This window comes from Rhinoraja longicauda, chromosome 17 (assembly GCF_053455715.1).
Source record: "Rhinoraja longicauda isolate Sanriku21f chromosome 17, sRhiLon1.1, whole genome shotgun sequence".
NCBI classification, from domain to species: domain Eukaryota; kingdom Metazoa; phylum Chordata; class Chondrichthyes; order Rajiformes; family Arhynchobatidae; genus Rhinoraja; species Rhinoraja longicauda.
Genome location: NC_135969.1, coordinates 41,734,701 through 41,751,519, shown reverse-complemented (window position 1 = coordinate 41,751,519; position 16,819 = coordinate 41,734,701). Strand labels below are relative to the sequence as shown.

Sequence of the window (16,819 nt, the reverse complement as noted above, 5' to 3'; positions counted from 1 at the left end):
ATGAGTTTGAAGGAGGTGCAAGTGAACCTCTGCCTCACCTAAAAGGACTGTCCTGTGAAAATGTCAGAGGATTATGTGTTGTATGCGACGGCTGATGGGATGAAAGGTGGACTAGGGGGACTCTGTCCCTGTTGCGACTAGGGGAAGGAAGAGCAAGAGCGGAGCTGCAAGATACCGAGGAGAACCTTCCTCGATGATGGAAAAGGGGGAATCCTCATTCCCTAAAGAATGAGGACATCTCGGATGCCCTGGCTTGGAACACCTCATCTTTAGCGCAGATGTGGCGCAGATGGAGGAATTGGAAGTAGGGAATAGAGTCTTTGCAGGAGACGGTGGGAAGAAGTGTAGTCTAGATAGCTGTGGGAGTCAGTAGGTTTATAATAGATGACAGTCGATAGTTTATCTCCTGTGATGGAGACAGTGAGATCAAGAAATGGAAGGGAGATGTCGGAGATGGTCCCAATGAATTTGAGTGCAGGATGGAAATTAGTAGTGTCGTTGATGAAGTCCTAACCCGAGAACTGTTCATAACTCGAACAGTTCGCAAGTTGAAAATGGAGCCATGCAGCAATATATTAAATAAAAACCAAGGACAGCATGCGGTTACACAAAGGTATCTAGCTCAACCGTTCAGATCGTCTCCTCCACTGAGTTCCCACATTGCAGAGGATCCCTGCAGTCCATAGTAGCCGGCAAACCGATCCCACTTGTCGCTGAACACCTCCTCTCAGTCTGTCTTAACCAACCTGATCTCCCGGTGGCTCAGCACTTCAACTCCCCCTCCCATTCCCAATCTGACCTTTCTGCCCTGGGCCTCCTCCATTCAGAGTGAGGCCCAGCGCAAATTAGAGAAACAGCACCTCATATTTTGCTTGGGTAGTTTACACCCCAGCGGTATGAACATTGTCTTCTCTAACCAGATAGTCCCTGCTTTCCCCCTCTATCCCCTCCCCTTCCTAGTTCTCCCACTAGTCTTCCTGTCTCCGACTACATCCTATCTTTGTTCCTCCCCCTCCCCTGACATCAGTCTGAAGAAGGGTCTCGACCTGAAACGTCACCCGTTCCTTCCCTCCCGAGATGCTGCATGACCCGCTGAGTTACTCCAGCATTGTGTGTCTACCACTGGTCTCAAATATTCACTGTACATCAGTTGGGCTTTCGCAACCTGGGCAGAACCTGCATATCTCCAGCCACTGGGGTTTATTCCCCTTAATGTCCATTAACATCATTTTTACCGAGACTCTTTGAAGCCACAGTCAGTTAATACCTGTGCGTAGGTTATGTTGTGTTTTTTTCTCTCTCCGTGAACTAGCCTGGAGCAGTTTTCTTTCTTATATTGCACTTAAGTAAACCAGAATTTGAGTAGCAGTAATGCCAGGAATTGCCTCAAAAGCTCTTAGGAAATGCTTTTTCTTTAGATGGGATGAGCACTAACTTGAGAGCATTTATGCATCACTGGAAACCATGTCATGCCGGTGCTGAACTTGGAATCAGTTGCACTGCTTCAGTCAAATTTTGGGTTGTAGCTTTCCATATCTCATTCTCATTCTCAGGCGCACACCAGTGCTGTTGAAGTTCTCATCTATGTTTTATAAATCCAATAGTTCCAAATTTGTTTTGGCATGGCATCCATTCTTTTCCCTCTAAAAACCCTAGCAAATGTAAATACTGGCTACAGATATCTTATACTGTAATAAGTTCCATTAATATAATATTCCTTGTCCCCTTCAAATGCTTTAAATTCCCATAGATCTGTTTATTTTAGCCCTCAGGCTGTGTATGTAGCTTACAACTCTTGTCCACCTTCCATTTCACAGGCCTATCACTGACTCAGGCGACTGAATCTTTATTCGGGCCTCATGCTTTGTAATTGTTGCCCTAAACCACTCTATTTCTTCGCCTTTGAAGATGATTCTCAAAACCCACCCCCTTCAATAAGCTTTAAGTTACTGCTTTTAGTACATTTATTTCTGATTATCAGTGAAACATCTTGTGCTATTGTCTCCTTTAAGAACAAGGTCTAAATGAGGCTATTTTAGTTAGTCATGCCTTAAATTTATGTATTAAATATTTACTTGGCATATTTTATACATTTCAGGCCTCAATTGACCATGGCAGCATATGTTCAAAGAGTTTCTGACATCTTTCTAATTCTTTCTTGTATCAAACTCTTGCAGGGAGTGGAGGGATATGGATCATGTGCAGGCAGATGAGATTAGTTCATCTTGGCATCATATTCAGCACAGACATTTGGACTGAAGGGCCTATTACTGTGCTGTACTTTTCTATGTTCTATGTCAACCTTTCTCCTCAATCTATACAGTTCATCCTCCCAATCTAGTAATCTACATGAATGGATGATGAATATTGTCGCCAGTTTGATGCAATAGCCAATATTATGTGGGGGTTGACTGTCTTTGGGGGATTGCTCGAAACATCTGTCACAACTCGGGCAGAAGGTTGCCAAAAACCCAGAAGGAATAATGTACCCACTCTCATGTTTCTAAGAATTTTCTATGCGTTTGAAAATTCTGGCTCCCCAACAATTAAAATCTTTTTAGTAAAGTGTTACAGCACCTAATGTAACTGTAGGGCATGTTCATGAAGCACCAAAGAAGATTTATTGTAATATATTTAACATCATATGTTAATTTTATACCAAGGATTTAGTGAACTCAAGACCTACTATTTATAACTCCCAGGGATAAAGATAACTAAAATATTCACAATGTAAGCTGTTTATGAATCGATTCTTTGTTACTGTGGTGCCATTTGCCCTCAACAAAAGAGTCCCATGGTTCAGCAAATCCGAGTAGCTTACGTTGGAGCTGTCAGTGGCTGCCTATCAACAGCTCTGGTACCTTCACAGCTGGGGAACATTATTGCAGCGGTTTCGGAACATGCAAACTCTGATGCAGCAGAAATAATTTATGATTTCCTTATTGAGGGAGAAACAATGTAACCCAGCCAAGTTGTAAAACTACTTGTACAGTCCCCGTGGGGCATGCTGTGAGAAAACCTGCTACACTGTCACAAATATAGGTAAGAGTTGAGAGACATTGTACAACTTTGAGAATATTGAAAGAAACGTACCCCAATGTAATATCGTTTAAAGTCTTTTGAATGTCTCAAAAGCGATTCATAAACAGTGGAGTTGGTGTTTTATACAAATACAACAATCCAATCCAACAGCAGCAATGTCTTGTAGAAATGAGCTACATGATCACATTAATCTGTTTCTGCAAGAGGTGATTCAGAAATAAGTGTTAATCAATAGAACATCCGTAAATCACGTGAGCTGTGCTTTCAACTTAAGTTTTGAATTTTTTTTAATTTTATGATTTTACTATTTATAGGTTTGGTGATGTTGAATTGTTCGTGGAATTTTGACAGATTAATTTTATTTAACACGTTTATTTAAGAAAACTTTGATGACATCTGAAAAATCTAAACATAAATTCCATTGTATCAGGTTTATACAAACATTGTGGCATCAAGATTTTAGGACAATGCAGATGACAGATGGAAAATCATGTATCTAAAATGTATTCACAATTTGTTCAGCTCTTGTAGTCTGCGCATGCAGTTCACAATCTTCCGGTCTGCTTATTTGACATGGTTACTGTTTGAAAAGAATCTTCATGACAATATTTGCCAGATGTTATGTCTCTACAGATAAATTCTGTCACGTAAGGGTTGTTGCGGTGCCCAAATAGGTGCTTTAGCATTGATTGGTATCATGTATCTCCTGCAGTCACTGTTCTCGTTTGGTGCCACTGGTAGTTTATTTTATCATCTCTGCGACTTTCACATATCACTTTGATGGCCCCCCCAAAGCACTTGTCATGTTTAAGTGACATTGTACTTCTCTGCAGTCTGCGTGTGCTCTATTTAAAATGTCTGATATGACACATTCAAGCAGAACATTTATTCGCAATTTGATATGGTATATAATTTAAGTGACAAAAATTATAAATTAACAAAAGAAATTGGGATTGTCGTCCATTTTATTGACTTGTAACAAAATTCAGTTGAGAGTATGAATTGATTAGTGTCTCTGTCCCTGATCATTGTGCTGGAGAGGGAACCGGGGGGGGGGGGGGGGGGGAAGATGTTTGTAGAATTTAGCTGGACTTTGATGTATCTGGCAATTAGATAGGCTGCTTCTCATTTTATCATGAAAGAGGAGTTATTGTACATCAACAATTTTGATAAAATACATCTCTTGATTCTCCTGAACCTGGGGTCATTGGGTGTTTCGGGTCTTTCAACATCAGACACCCTCGCCCTGGCGACTCAGCCGTGGTTGATCAGACCACGACTTGTGTTCAAGTGGCAGTCACTCCTCTCCATGGACCTCCTCTCCTGATCCAGATTCATCTCAAGGCTTTCTCCGCTGCCTCTGTGGTGTTCTTGATGACTCTGCTCCTCTCCATCCCGGTGATGCCCAGTGCACTCAAGGCTTTGTAGAGCGGTTGCCCTGCAAAACCTCTGCAGTCTATGACAGCTCATCTTACTTGGTCTTCTTCCTCCTTCTCCAGACGGTCCTCCCACGGCACTGTCAGTTCCAACAAAACAATGTTTTGGTCGCCTATGAGACCAGGAGGATGTCTGGCCTCAGAGTGGTCGTGGCGATGTGCCGTGGGAACTTCAGCTGTTTCACCAGGTCTGCAGAAAGCTGCCAGTCCTGCGCAGTTGCCAGGATTCCTGACGGACTCTTGGCTGCTGTGGTTCTTGGCAGCTGCACTCCAGCCTTCACAAAGGTGATCATCTGGGTGGTGGGGCGTGCTCGTCTGCAGCTGCTGATTCCCATGCTGATGGCTTCTGCAATGGGTGTCAGAACCTGGTCGTGGCACCAGGTGTACCAGCCCTGCTCAAGAGCCTTTGGGCAGCAGCTCAGGATGTGTTCCAACATCCCCTTGCCTGGGCATTGTGGAAATCTGGAGATTCCTCTTTGCCCCAGATGAAGAGGTTCGATGGGCTGGGCAGGACATCGTATACTGCCTGGACTAAGAACCTGATACGCTGTGGTTCAGCCTGCCAGAGCTCAGTCAATGTGACCTTTCGGTCCATGGCCTGCTCCCACCTTGTTCAGGCCCCCTGCTGCCTCAAGCCAACCGCTCTGCTAGACCTCTCCTCCTCCACCGCTGCCCTCACTTCCTCCTGGACCAGCCTGCGCCTCTCCTTTCCCTTGGCCTTGTCAAACTGGGGAGTTGGGAAGGTTCCCAGACCAGCTCTTCCCCGAGTCACTGCTCCCACCAGGACTCTGGCGTATCTGAGACTCCGCTTGCAGCACAGCTTCACCGGCTCTCTGCTTCCTCCCAGTTTTTACCTCCACCCTGCCTGAGCCACCTTGGGGTCGCTGGAGTCCCTGTACAGCATCAGCTCTCTGGCCCGAGTCACCTTATGAATTATTGGAAAAGATTTGTGTTTTTTCAGGAAATCAGCATTAAAAAGTCTCCAATTGAACTGCAAGTCAGAACTGTATTAGTGTGGTTGGAACAATACATGGCTCTTTGATTTGAATATCTTAGAACTTCATGTTGGTGAGCAATTTTAATCTAATTATTAAAAACAAATAAAGTTGGATACGTTGCAGTGGATGAACTTGTTATTAGAATAATTCTACTCATCTAGACATCCAACATTAGACCTCTTTTGGGAGCTGCCACTTTTACTTTATAGAGCACAGGGTCACTGTGTATAAATAAAAGATGCAAAAACAATTACTACCTCAACAGATTAAAACAAGAGAATAGCTTCCTTGTTTTATTTTGGAGCGATAAATTATCTCTTTTAATTCATGTCTTTATTGTACTTCAAGACAAAGATTGCTTTGTAAGCTCAAGGCACAATATGCATTTAGAAATGGTTAATGGCAGTGTTTACCCTGTCAGCTGAAATATATGAAATTAGTTATGTTAGGTCAGCATGGGATTAGCATGCATTACCATTGATTTTTTTAGTATTGAAGACAGGTTACATGAATGTTTTACTGTTCCAGTCTACCATGGAATAGATTTTTAATTATTTTAGGGACTAGTTGTTTCGATATCCCAGTCTATCTATACACGTATATCTATAGACAAAATAGATTTGAATTATCTTGGTTACGTGGGTAGCATTTAGTTGAGCTTCACAGAAAATGAAAATGTAGCCTGAGTTAGGGCAGATGCTGCCTTTGGGAAAGGACAGTCTCACAGTTATATCATTATATCATTGGGCTGAGCATCTTCCCAAACATCCATTTCGTCTTCTTTACCTCCAGCACCAACTGTAAATTAAGCTTGATTTCTACCTTTCACAATAACAAATAGTATTATTTATTGAAATTCATATCTGCCACATGCAATTCTCTCTGACTGATTGTGAACTGTCATCACTAACTAGCTAAAATATATGACTTGTACCATTTCTTTATTCAATTATAAAAGAGAGAACATTTGTATAAAGAGCAGAGAAAGCATATCAAAATACAGGAGAATATTTACTTATATATATCCTCTTGATTTTTTCCCAAATTAATTGAATGAAACATTGGTGGGGAGGTTAAATTCTGCATAGACATCCAGCCATGCACTCGTCAGGAGAGAAGTGCTGGGATAAATTCCAAAACCAAGCGCTCATTTGTATAGAGCTAGGAAACGGATTGAAATAACTGTTTTAACAGATGTCACCAATGCTGCTTGCTGTGCTATTGGCTGGTGCAAGTTAGTAATCTGTCTGGAAACTGGAAAGATATCCCACGGGCTAATGAGGTGGTGGGAGCAGGATAGGCATGTTAGGGGGAATATCTTGCTCCTCCTGATCTGCTAAAGTATTTTAAGGCATGACCTTTATTAACCTTCAGTTGTACTTCAAATATTTCCTAGAATATGAACTGTTTTTCCAGTGACAACCGTTCTAAAATGTCCCTTCTGATATTGTCATCACAGGAAGGTCTGTATCAGGTTTTTTTTAAAAGAGTATCCAATTGCTCTTGCTTACCTGTTACCTGATCTCTGCTCAGAGACCTGCAGATGGCTTCCTTCAAGTGGCATCCATTCTCCCTTTGAGTGTGACTATTGAGCTGCTATTGTCATTTGGCATCACTGATACTTAACAATTACAAGTCTGCTCCTGGAAATTGATCCAAACAGTCAAATACTTGAAAATAGCACCGAGCTTTCGCTGGAAACCTATAGGGAGCAGTGCAGACAGACCACTGTTGGTCAGGTTGAAATCCATACTAGTCTAGTGGATTAAAATCTCACCCTTCTGACAGCATCTTGACCCCTCCTAATTAAGCACTTGTCAACTGCACAAAAATTAGCGCAAATTGGCACTAAAATGAAGAGTAGTTGTAGTGATACCAAGCATAGGAAGTGTTTTTCTTGGGTTAGATGTAAATAATATCTTTAAGGATGAGGAACAGATGCTTAGTATTAAATTAACAGCAAAATCCTTCTGAGCGCATCAGAAGAAAAACAACATAATTTTGCAATGTTCCTATATTTCCTATATAACAGTAGTAATAAGCACAAATTTAAAATTGAATTGCAAACTACATTAACAGCTTTTAAGTGCATCAGATTAAAACATAATTTTGCAATGTACCTATATTTCCCCTTCCTTAGTAGAAATAGGTGCAAATTAAAAATCAAACTGCATAAATAATCTTTATACTGTCTACCCAGTGAGGCAGAGTGGCAAGACTGTTACAATCTTAAAGTGTGATTCTTCGTTATTACACATTCTGTTTAGGGGAGAGTAGGAGTTGCTGGGTTTTTAGCACTGGAATTTGAGCTGGTAGAATACCTGCATCCATTTTCAGCTAATTAACTAATAGCTTTCAATGTGAAGGCATGACCTCTGCAGAACACCTTGTGATGTGCAGCTATCCCAAGCAATAACTTGGGATTTCTCTGTTTAATAGTTCACTCTGAAAATGTAATACCATTTCTCAGCAACGGTGACAACAAGGGCAAATGGGGAGAATAATAAAGGATTAATGTGGGAATAGTATAGAATTACTACTTGATAATTGACAGGCTGGGTGGGCTGAGGGTCTGTTTCTGTCCACTGTGACACAAAACAGAGTTGAATTCAATAACATTATTTGACCCCATTTGCATTTTTAACATCTGGCTTCAATGGAGGCTGTTATGACTTTACCATCAAGTGAAGACGGTGGGAAAAGGATATATGGACAGAAGTTTTGTTTTTGCTCCTTATTCAGACTACTGCTAACTGATAGAAAATAAACTGATTGCATCTGGAGCACTATCTAGCTTCCCATCTTTCTGTTCATGCACATATGTTTTTATTAGATCTGTGAACTCTCCATCATGCGACAGGAAATACTGCTTTCAATTATGGAAGTTGGAAAGATCTTGTTGGGTTCAGAAATATGCAAAATAAAGTTGTTTGCCTGAGGAACCATATTCTAACGTTGAAGAATGTTCTACTGAGGATGTGATTTCCTGGCACATACAAATATACTTTTAACGGCACTGATTACATTTTAAATTAAATGGAATGACTGAGTTCAAAGATGGTACTTTAAAATGAGGGGTATTGCAAACTTTATCTAATCATTGCCGATTTAAGTTTAGAAAAAAAGGAAAAATTGTGAATGAGGCAAGCTCTATCATGCATTTTCCAACATGATCTCAAACCACCATTCTTCTGTAATTTATAATCCCCGGGATCTCTTCTTTCCTCCATCTCACACCCCTTACGTTGCCCCATTTCCATAATCTCTATCATTTTCTTCATCAAACCTATTTCCCTCTCCTTCAGGAACAACTTAAAACCTCCCCAAATTTTTCGTTTAGAGATACAGCGCGGAAACAGGCCCTTCGGCCTTCCGAGTCCGCACGACCAGCAATCCCTGCACATTAACACTATCCTACACACACTAGAGACAATTTACACATACACCACGCCAATTAACCTACATACCTGTACGTCTTTGGAGTGTGGGAGGAAACCGAAGATCTCGAAGAAAACCCACGCAGTCACTGGGAGAACGTGTAAACTCCGTACAGAAAACATCCATAATCGGGATCGAACCCGAGTCTCCAGCACTGCAAGGCAGCAACTCTATCGCTGCACCATCGTGTCGCCCTTGCCTCCACTTTTGTATTTCTGAAGCTATTTTGGTGTTTTACTGTGTTAATGTTACTGCATAAATTCAGATATTTACAGGTTTCTTTATTCCCCTATTCTGTAGAGATCACACTGAGTTCACTTCCTTGCATTAATCATGAAATAGTAACACAGCCTGTCCATGTACCAGTGCTAAGATCGTTACCGATCTAGCCACAAGCAAAAGTTATGAGAGCCTAATTGTACTGGTATCAGGAGACAGCCAAATCAGATTTTGCAAACCTCAAATGATCACAGATCCAAGACATTCTGCTCTGGGGCAGTCTGTCTTGTACAACTAGTCAGTTCCAAATTGGAGCACATTAGAAATTGAGTAACTCTTGTTTACAAATCATTTATATGAGACATTGCTGTAAAATGCAGTCACCGCATGTTTAATATCGTCATAGATACATAGATACATAGACAATAGGTGCAGGAGGAGGCTATTCGGCCCTTCCAACACCGCCATTCAATGTGATCATGGCTCATCATCCACAATCAGTACCACGTTCCTGCCTTCTCCCCATATCCTTTGATTCCGCTAGCCCCAAGAGCTCTTTCTAACTCTCTTTTGAATGCATCCAGTGAATCGGCCTCCACTGCCTTCTGAGGCAGATAATTCCACAAATTCACAACTGTGTGAAAAAGTTTTTCCTCATCTCAGTTCTAAATGGCCTAGCCCTTATTCTTAAACTGTGGCCCCTGGTTCTGGACTCCCCCAACATCAGGAACGTGTTTCCTGCGTGTCCAATAATTTTATATGTTTCTATAAGTTCCCCTCTCATCCTTCTAAATTCCAGTGAACACAAGCCCAGTCGCTCCATTCATTCATCATATGGCAGTCCCGCCATCCTGGGAATTAATCTCATGAACCTACGCTGCACTCCCTCAATTGCAAGAATGTCCTTCCTCAAATTAGGAGACCAAAACTGCACACAATACTCCAGGTGCGGTCTCACCAGGGCCCTGCGGAAGGACCTCCTTGCTCCTATACTCAACTCCTCTCGTTATGAAGGCCAATTCGCTTTCTTCACTGCCTGTTGTTCCTGTATGCTTACTTTCAGTGACTGATGTACTAGGACACCCAGGTATTGTTATACTTCCCCTTTTGTGTCGTAACCTGACACTATTCAGATAATAATCTGCCTTTCTGTTCTTGCCTCCAAAGAGGATAACCTCACATTTATCCACTTTATACTGCATCTGCCCTGCATCTGCCCACTCACCCAACCTGTCCAAGTCACACTGCATCCTCATAGCATCCTCTTCACAGTTCACACTGCCACCCAGCTTTGTGTCATCTGCAAATTTGCTAATGTTACTTTTAATTCCTTCATCTAAATCATTAATGTATATTGTAAATAGCTGCGGTCCCAGCACCGAGCCTTGCAGCACCCCACTAGTCACTGCCCGCCATTCTGAAAGGGACCCATTAATCCCTACTCTTGTTTCCTGTCTGCCAACCAATTTTCTATCCATGTCAATACCCTGCCCCCAATACCATGTGCTCTAATTTTGCCCACTAATCTCCTGTGTGGAACCTTATCAAAGGCTTTCTGAAAGTCCAGGTACACTACATCCACTGGCTCTCCCTTGTCCATTTTACGTGTTACAGAAAATTCCAGATTTGTCAAGCATGATTTCCCCTTCGTAAATCCATGCTGACTTGGACCAATCCTGTTACTGCTATGCAAATGCGTTGCTATTACATCTTTGATAATCGACTCACCACTGATGTCAGGCTAACTGGTCTACTATTTCCCTGCTTTCTCTCTCCCTCCTTTCTTGAAAAGTGGGAATAACATTAGTGGGATGCAGACCATCAGGCCCTGGGGATTTATCAGCCTTCAGTCCCAGCAGTCTACCCAACATAATTTCCTGACTAATGTGAATTTCCTTCCGTTCCTCTGTCACCCTTGGTCCTCTGTCCCCTAGTACATCTGGGAGATTGTTTGTGTCATCCTTAGTGAAGACAGAACCAAAGTACCTGGTCAACTCGTCCGCCATTTCCTTGTTCCGCATAATAAATTCACCTGCTTCTGTCTTTATATTCTTGGCTAGCTTACCTTCATACTTCATCTTTTCTCCCCATATTGCCGTTTTAGTTACCTTCTGTTGATTCTTTAAAAGCTTCCCAATCCTCTTGCTTCCCGCTCAGCTTTGCTATGTTATACTTCTCTTTTATTTTTATACTGTCCCTGATTTCCCTTGTCAGCCACAGTCGCCTCTTACTCCCCTTAGAATCTTTCTTCCTCTTTGGAATGAAATGACCCTGCATCTTCTGGATTATTCCCAGAAAGACCTGCCATTGCTGTTCATCCCTGCTAGGGTCCCTTTCCAGTCAACTTTGGCCAGCCCCCCGCCATGCCAATATAGTCCCCTTTGTTCAACTGCAACACTGATACCTCTGATTTTACCTTCTCCATCTCAAATTGCAGATTAAAACATCATATTATGTAGGAAAATAGCTGCAGATGCTGGTACAAATCAAAGGTATCACAAAATGCTGGAGTAACTCAGCGGGTCAGGCAGCATCTCAGGAGAGAAGGAATGGGTGACATTTCAGGTCGAGACCTTGCTTCAGACTGATGTCAGGGGAGGGGGTGGGACAAAGAAAGGATGTAGTTGGAGGCAGGAAGACGGTGGGAGAACTGGGAAGGGGAGGGGAAAGAGAGGGACAGAGGAGCTATCTAAAGTTAGAGAAATCAATGTTCATACCGCAGGGGTGTACGCTGCCCAAGCGAAATATGAGGTGCTGTTCCTCCAATTTGCCGTGGGCCTCACTCGCCAAAGACTCATACTTTGCTCACCAAGGCACTTCTCCCCAACAGGCCGCTCCCCCTAGAGCAAGCCCTTCTTTTATTTGCTGTTCAATTAACTAATTAGCTAATTTATAAATTTAGTTATTGGCTTTTAAATGACCCGATCTTGAAAACTCACCAAGGCTTTAACTTCTGCAGCCAATTCCCGCACTCGCTACTCACCTGCCATCCAATTATTCTCAACCCATCCTCCCTTCAGAGATTGGCTTTGAACTTGAGTAGATGTAATGATTGTGATAATGGCATCCTAAATACAAAAATTACAATAGCAAATCTGGTACTGCTAATGAGGATCAAGTGTCAGTAAGGAAACTTTTAGGTAATAGTGTTTCTTAAATCTAAGAGTTAGGTTAGGTATAGAAAAGAAGCAGGTGCATTCCAAAGTAAAAATAATTAATGTGAGATAAGCCAATTTTGGTGGGACGAGAGGGAATCTTTCCCATTGGAACCAAGCACCGACAGGCAAAATTGCAACAGGACAATGGGAAAAATAGTTCAGCATGGTTGAGGGACCTTCCTATGATGGGCACAAGAAGACCAAACTCATTCCAAGCTCTCTAGCTGAGTGAAGGGATGCAGAGGAAAACAAAGCTGATAAACAAGCTGCACAAAACAAATCTCATATTGTAAATACTAGCCATAAAAAGGCTGATGACAGGAGAATCAGAGAGATAGTGGGATTTAAAATGGGAGTGAATAGAGCATATGGGAAAAGATTAGCTATCATTGAGATGTATAAAAAATAAAAATAGGTAGTACATGGAGAAGTGGAGTCCACGAAGGACAAAATCGGGAATTTTTCATTTGGATGTTGTAGAACATAATACAATACATTGTTGAAGCAAGGAACTGTGAATGCTGGTGTACAAAAAATGATGCAAAGTGCTGGAGTAATTCAGCAGGTCAGGCAGCATCTCTGGAGAACTTGGGCAGTGGTCGTTTCGGGTCGGGGTCCTTCTTTAGGCTGATTGTAAGCCGTACAGCACATGAATAGGCCCTTCAGCCCACAATGTCTGTGCTGAGCATAATGCTTAGACGAACTATTATCTCCCTGCACATACTTCATATTCCTCTATTACCTGTACATTCATGTGCCGATCCAAAAGTCTCTTAAATGCCACTATCATATCGTTAAGGTACTAAATGAGTACTTTGCATCGCTTTATAGAATGAAAAAGGATGTTCCAAAGTAAGAGTGAAGGAGATCAAACTCTAATGTTAAAAAATAATAAAATGGAGGTGTCAGAAAAGTTGGCTGAATTTACACTGGGTAGGTAACCAGCAGTGGATGGTGTGCAGCCTAGGATTTTAAGTAAAGTTCAGGAGGAAAATTGCAGGGCTACTGACCATAATCTGTCAACACTCTTTGGACACAGGATAGGGACAGAGGACTGAAAAGCTCAAAAGGTGAATGAATAACCCAGCATCTGGTTGACCAGGCCAGACAGTTTAAACGCTATGGTGGGAAGGTTTTGAGAAACATTGATCCAGGACAAAAAGGGACATAGAGGAAATCACATTGATTAATGAAGGAAACTGGATTAATGAAGGCAAATCAACATAGATTTGTTTAGAATAAAATGGTGTTATCCAATGCTATGGAATATTTGGTGAGGTAATGGCTGAGCGTAATACAGTTGATGTGGTGTGCATAGATTTGCACGGCATCTGATAAGGTGCCAAATAACAGGCTTACTAACCAAACTGAAACCTACTGTATGAAAGGGACATCAATTGCATGTATACGAAGATGCCCATGTAATAGATAATATGGAGTCACAATGAATGGTTGCCTTTTGGACAAGAGGAAGGTGAATAATGGCCTTTTCATTAATATATTAATGACGAGACTTTGAGTTGCAAACATAATCTCTAAATGTGCTGCTGATACAAAGCGGGCATACAGTGATTTGTGAAGAGGCTAATGCAAAGAGGATACACTAACCAGAATATAATCAGGCCAATGGAATAGGCAAATGCATGAAAGTTAAAGAAAAATGAAATAATCTTCGAAGAATAGGGAGCAATAATGTAGAATTAAAGTTGCTGTTCTAAGAGTGATACAGGGGGTTATGTTTCCACAAATCATCGAAGGTCACAGGGCTTGTTGAGCAAGTGGACATAAATGATTTTGGACTACATCTTTCAAGGGAAAGAATTCAAAAAACAGGAAACATTTATAAAACATTGGTCTGGTGTCAGCTGTGGTATTATGCTAATTCTAGTCACATCGTAGGAAAGACTCTCTAGAGAGAGAGAGAGAGAAAGAGAGGGTCCAGAAAATATTTATAAGAATGGTTCTTGGCATGCGGAATACATTCACAAGGAAATGGGACTGTATTTTTTTTGAAGAAGACGAGGAAATGAAAGGGAGATTTAACAGAAGTATATAAAATGAGGAACGGTCTGGACAGAGAGGATAGTGGCAGGCTGTTCCCTTCAGTAGAGGTGTCAACTGGTATAAAATAAAGGGGAAGAAAATTGAGTGAAATGATAAAAAAATAGTTGGAATCTGGAATGTGGTGCCCTCGGGTGTAGTGGAGGCAACGTGCACTGCAACCATGCAGAAGGAATTGGAATTGGATAAAGGTACGGAGTGGAGAAAAAATTGTAAGCAATTAAAAAATTGATCAATTTGAATCGGAAAGCAGTTGTGGTAGAGAACCAGCCTGAACTTGATGAGCCAAATGGACTCCTTTGTGCTGTAACCTTTCAATTTTCATTGCAAGTAATCAATAATTTGTGCCTTATTTAACACTGTGATTGTGTGTGTTATTGCTTATTTTTATTGCTCTTATTGTTGGACTGTGGGTAATGGAATTTCGTCCAAAAGACTTGTTTTTTTTGGATGACAATAAAGGTTATTCTGATTCTTCTTCTTCTTCTTTCAAGTTACAGTAATTTGTAACTGTTTATTCTCTTTATTAATATTCATTTTCTTCTCCAGAGAAAGAAACTTTTCTGGATCCCTTTGTATTGAGACGTTTGCTGCCAGCCACACTTGGGAGTTACTACCGATACTCTGGCTCCCTGACAAAGCCGCCATGCAGTGAAATTGTGGAATGGATAGTCTTCGGCAGGCCGATCTCTATCTCCCTTGAGCAGGTGAGTAGTATTGACTGGTAATGAGGAATCCATGGAGCTGCATTTTATTGCCTTGGCAGCAGAAATTTAAAGCACCATTCATTTTAATTAAAGAAGGTTATACAAACACCAATGTTTCCCCTCCAACACATCTACCCACTTTTGGATAAAGGGAACCGACCCAAAACATAGTGTGTCCCTTTCCCTCCACAAATGCTGCCAAACCCGCTGAGTTCCTCCAGCATTTTGTTATTTGCTCAGGATTCCTGCTGCTGCTGCCTCTTGTGTTACCACTGTTGTTATTGCAAAGTGTAATTGAACAAATATGCTGCAATCAAGACAGTAAAGCATGTCTGTACATTCACATTTAGCACTTACATAGAGCACATTTCTTTATCCTTAAGAAGATCGTCAAGCTGTTTTCAAAATACTGAAGAAGTACAATATATAATCAGATCTTGTTCGCAGGTGTTACTCCCCACATTTGCAGTATAATGATGATGGACCTCAATTGCAGCAACAAAACATTTTGCATTGATGCATTGGGATATTATCTCTGGCAGTAGGCATATGTTCTATGGCCCAGGATGTGTTTATTGCCATTGGAATGTTTTCGTCACATTGCAATGCAGCCTATTGTTCTTTGTAAGAACTTATTTAGTTCCAAGTAGCCTACTCAACATGATGCACAATGCATCAAGATTCCAGAAATGTGTTGGAAGGACTGTCTTAATTGTGGCTGAGTACACCATTACAAAGCATAGTGGAGTTAAGTGAGATTACTCTGTGCAAAGTCAGACACTTTGTAAATGATAATAATAATAATAATAATAATAATAATAATAATATTCATTTATTGTCATTGCAACGAGTACAACGAAATTAAAAAATAGCCAATCCTGACGGTGCGTACAAACATATATGCAATAAATGCAAAAACAAATAAATACATAAATACAATTATATTAAGTACAAGATTTTTTAACGGTGTTGCCTAGTGCAAAGGTAGTGTTCAGTTCTCGTATGGCCCTGGGGTAAAAACTGTTCTTAAGTCTGTTTGTTCGGGATTTGATCGACCTGAAACGTCGACCAGAGGGCAGATGAACAAACAGACGGTGGCCGGGGTGGGATGGATCTTTTATTATTTTGCCTGCTCTACTGAGGCAGCTTAGGCTGAACAGGTGCTCCAGGGAGGGCAGTGAGCAGCCGATGATCTTCTGGGCCGTCGTGATGACCCTCTGAAGGGCCTTCCTGTCCTTTTCTGAGCAGCTGGCATACCATGTGGTTATACAGTATGCCAGCACACTCTCGATGGAGCAGCGATAGAAGGACAACATGAGCTTCTCCTGCAGGTTGGTTTTCCTGAGGATCCTCAGGAAGTGGAGTCTCTGCTGTGCCTTCTTTACTGTGGTGATGGTGTTGGTAGACCAGGTAAGATCCTCTGCGATGTGCGTACCCAGGAACCTGAAAGCGGGTACCCTTTCCACACAGACCCCATTGATGTAGAGTGGGTCGTATTCTACACTGGTTTTTCTAAAGTCAATTATAAGTTCCTTTGTTTTGGAGGAGTTCGGGACCAGATTGTTCACTGAACACCATGCTGCCAGCCTTTGGATTTCATCCCTATAGGCTGTCTCATCTCCTCCTGAGATGAGTCCAACCACAGTCGTGTCATCCGCGAACTTGATGATGGTGTTGGTGGGATGGGTGGGGGCGCAGTCGTGAGTGTAGAGGGAGTTAAGGATGGGGCTCAACACACAGCCCTGTGGTGAGCCGGTGCT

At 41.7% G+C, this 16,819-nt stretch overlaps 1 protein-coding gene across 3 annotated transcripts in view; it reads left to right on the top strand.

The window, feature by feature from the left end:
• LOC144601950 (receptor-type tyrosine-protein phosphatase gamma-like) overlaps nt 1-16,819 on the top strand; it is a 494,425-nt gene that overhangs the window by 321,555 nt on the left and 156,051 nt on the right. For all 3 annotated transcript variants that reach the window (XM_078414576.1, XM_078414575.1, XM_078414577.1), the window contains exon 7: nt 14,902-15,059. In XM_078414576.1, coding sequence (XP_078270702.1) covers nt 14,902-15,059 — 158 coding nt within the window. The remainder of the gene's footprint in view (nt 1-14,901; nt 15,060-16,819) is intronic.